The sequence below is a fragment of the Ipomoea triloba genome, chromosome 9 (genome assembly GCF_003576645.1).
Source record: "Ipomoea triloba cultivar NCNSP0323 chromosome 9, ASM357664v1".
In the NCBI taxonomy this organism is placed as follows: domain Eukaryota; kingdom Viridiplantae; phylum Streptophyta; class Magnoliopsida; order Solanales; family Convolvulaceae; genus Ipomoea; species Ipomoea triloba.
In genome coordinates this window covers 8328302-8330217 of record NC_044924.1, presented here as the reverse complement: position 1 = coordinate 8330217, position 1916 = coordinate 8328302, and the positions used below count along the sequence as shown (strand labels likewise).

Below are 1916 nucleotides of genomic sequence, written 5' to 3'. Positions count from 1 at the left end.
AGAGCCGCACAACCCCCCCCCCCATTCCCATGACCCCTATTTAAAGCATGAGCCGACTCATATGCAATTAAGACATTATCAATAATAGACCGACCCGGAACAAAAGCACTTTGGGCACATGAAACAATTGAATCAAGTAAAGACCGAAACCGAATAGATAAAACTTTCCCTAAAATTCGATATAGCACATTGCACAATGAAATAGGGCAAAAATCAGACATCAACTGAGAGTTTTTCTTTTTGGGAATTAAAATAATGTGCGTATCATTTATAGAATTTGGCAAACGACCGGAGTGTAGAAAAGACTGACAAAAAGAGACTACCTCATTCCCCAATGTATGCCAATTAAGCTGGAAAAAAGCAGGAGACAACCCATCCGGTCCCGGAGATTTATCCGGGTGCATTGCGAATAAAGCCTCACGAACCTCTGCATGAGAAAAATCCCGAACCAACTCTTGATTTTGAACATCAGACACTCTCCTCTCTAAACAACCAACCACTGCCCTCCTATCTCCCTCAACTGCCGAAAACAAACCCCGAAAATAATGCAGCGCCACCGCCCCCATACCCCTCTCATCTGACACCAAATTCCCATATTCATCTCGCAGGTGATTTATAAAATTCCTCTGTCGCCTCCCCTTCACCGAATTATGAAAAAATCGGCTATTTACATCACCACCCGTATACCACAATTCCTTGGCCCTTTGACGCCATTTGTCACTTTGAATTTTCAAAAGCATAAAATACTGTCTTTGAACAGCACTAAATTCCATACTAGCTCCCAAACCCTGCGCCAATCTCAATCTACCCATCCGCTCTTTACACCTGGAAATTTCATCCTCCTCACCCCTAAAATTCCTTCTACCCCACTGCCACACTGCATCTCCACACCCTCTCAATCTGCGCACAATATCACAGTCCCCCATCCCTTCCCATGCATCAACTACTACCTTCTTGCATTCATCATATTTACCCCATGCATTTTCGAACCTCACCCTTCTCCTAAACACCCTTTCTGTAACCCCTCACCAATTTCGATAATTTTTGAATTCGAGGAATAAATATTTTTGTAAGTTATAATAATTAAGAAATGAACCCTAGTACTTTCAGAGAATTTTTTTAGCAAGAATAGTTATTAATAAGTTACGATCTACGTACCAGGCACGAACCGTGAAAATTTTAAGGACGCATATTTGGTTCGAATTTTCATAAGAAATGGATTATTATACATAATGTGATTAAGTATGAACATTTTTCTTAGTTAAGATTGATACTAGATGAGTTATAAGGATGTAACTTGTTACGAGCCTGCGAACCGCTAAATTTCGCGATGTATTGAAAAATTCAGAAATTGGGTGATTAATATCGGGATTAATTTTAGAATAATTATGGTATTAATAATTTCCCGAATTAAGCTATTTTCCACCTTAGATTTATCTGATTTAATCCCTAACTGTCTAGAAAATCCTATATTTTTCGAAAAATAATTACCTTGGATTAAAGTAATAATATCTTTGGATAAGAATGCATTAAACTTGGATCCCAAGCTAGGATGATCATCAACTTGGCCGAAAATTTATAAGGAGAGAGGAGAGAGAGTGTGATCATTTTTGTTCTTCACCATTGTTGCTTTGCTAAGAACTCCATAGCTAAACCTTCAAGTCCTCAACACTAGGTAAGTTTTATGAATATTTGGTTAGAACTCTCTTTAAGACTTAATCATAAACTAAGAAATCTTGGATTTTATTGTTATTACGGTGAAATTTATTTAGGGATTTTCGGTGGATTTTGGAGATAAGGAACCCAACACTTCTTAAGGTTAAAAAAGCTTCAAGCAAGGTAAGAAATCCCTTCAGTCGGTATAGTCACTTGAAAATAGGCAATTGTATAGGTATATGTATTATGGAGCTAAGATT

General features: G+C 37.8%; 1 protein-coding gene across 1 annotated transcript in view; it reads right to left on the bottom strand.

The window, feature by feature from the left end:
• Positions 1-926, bottom strand: part of LOC116029515 — a 3322-nt gene extending 2396 nt beyond the window's left edge. Inside the window, exon 1 of the mRNA XM_031271566.1 lies at positions 324-926. Coding sequence (XP_031127426.1) covers positions 324-926 — 603 coding nt within the window. The remainder of the gene's footprint in view (positions 1-323) is intronic.
• Positions 927-1916: the final 990 nt, after the last annotated feature.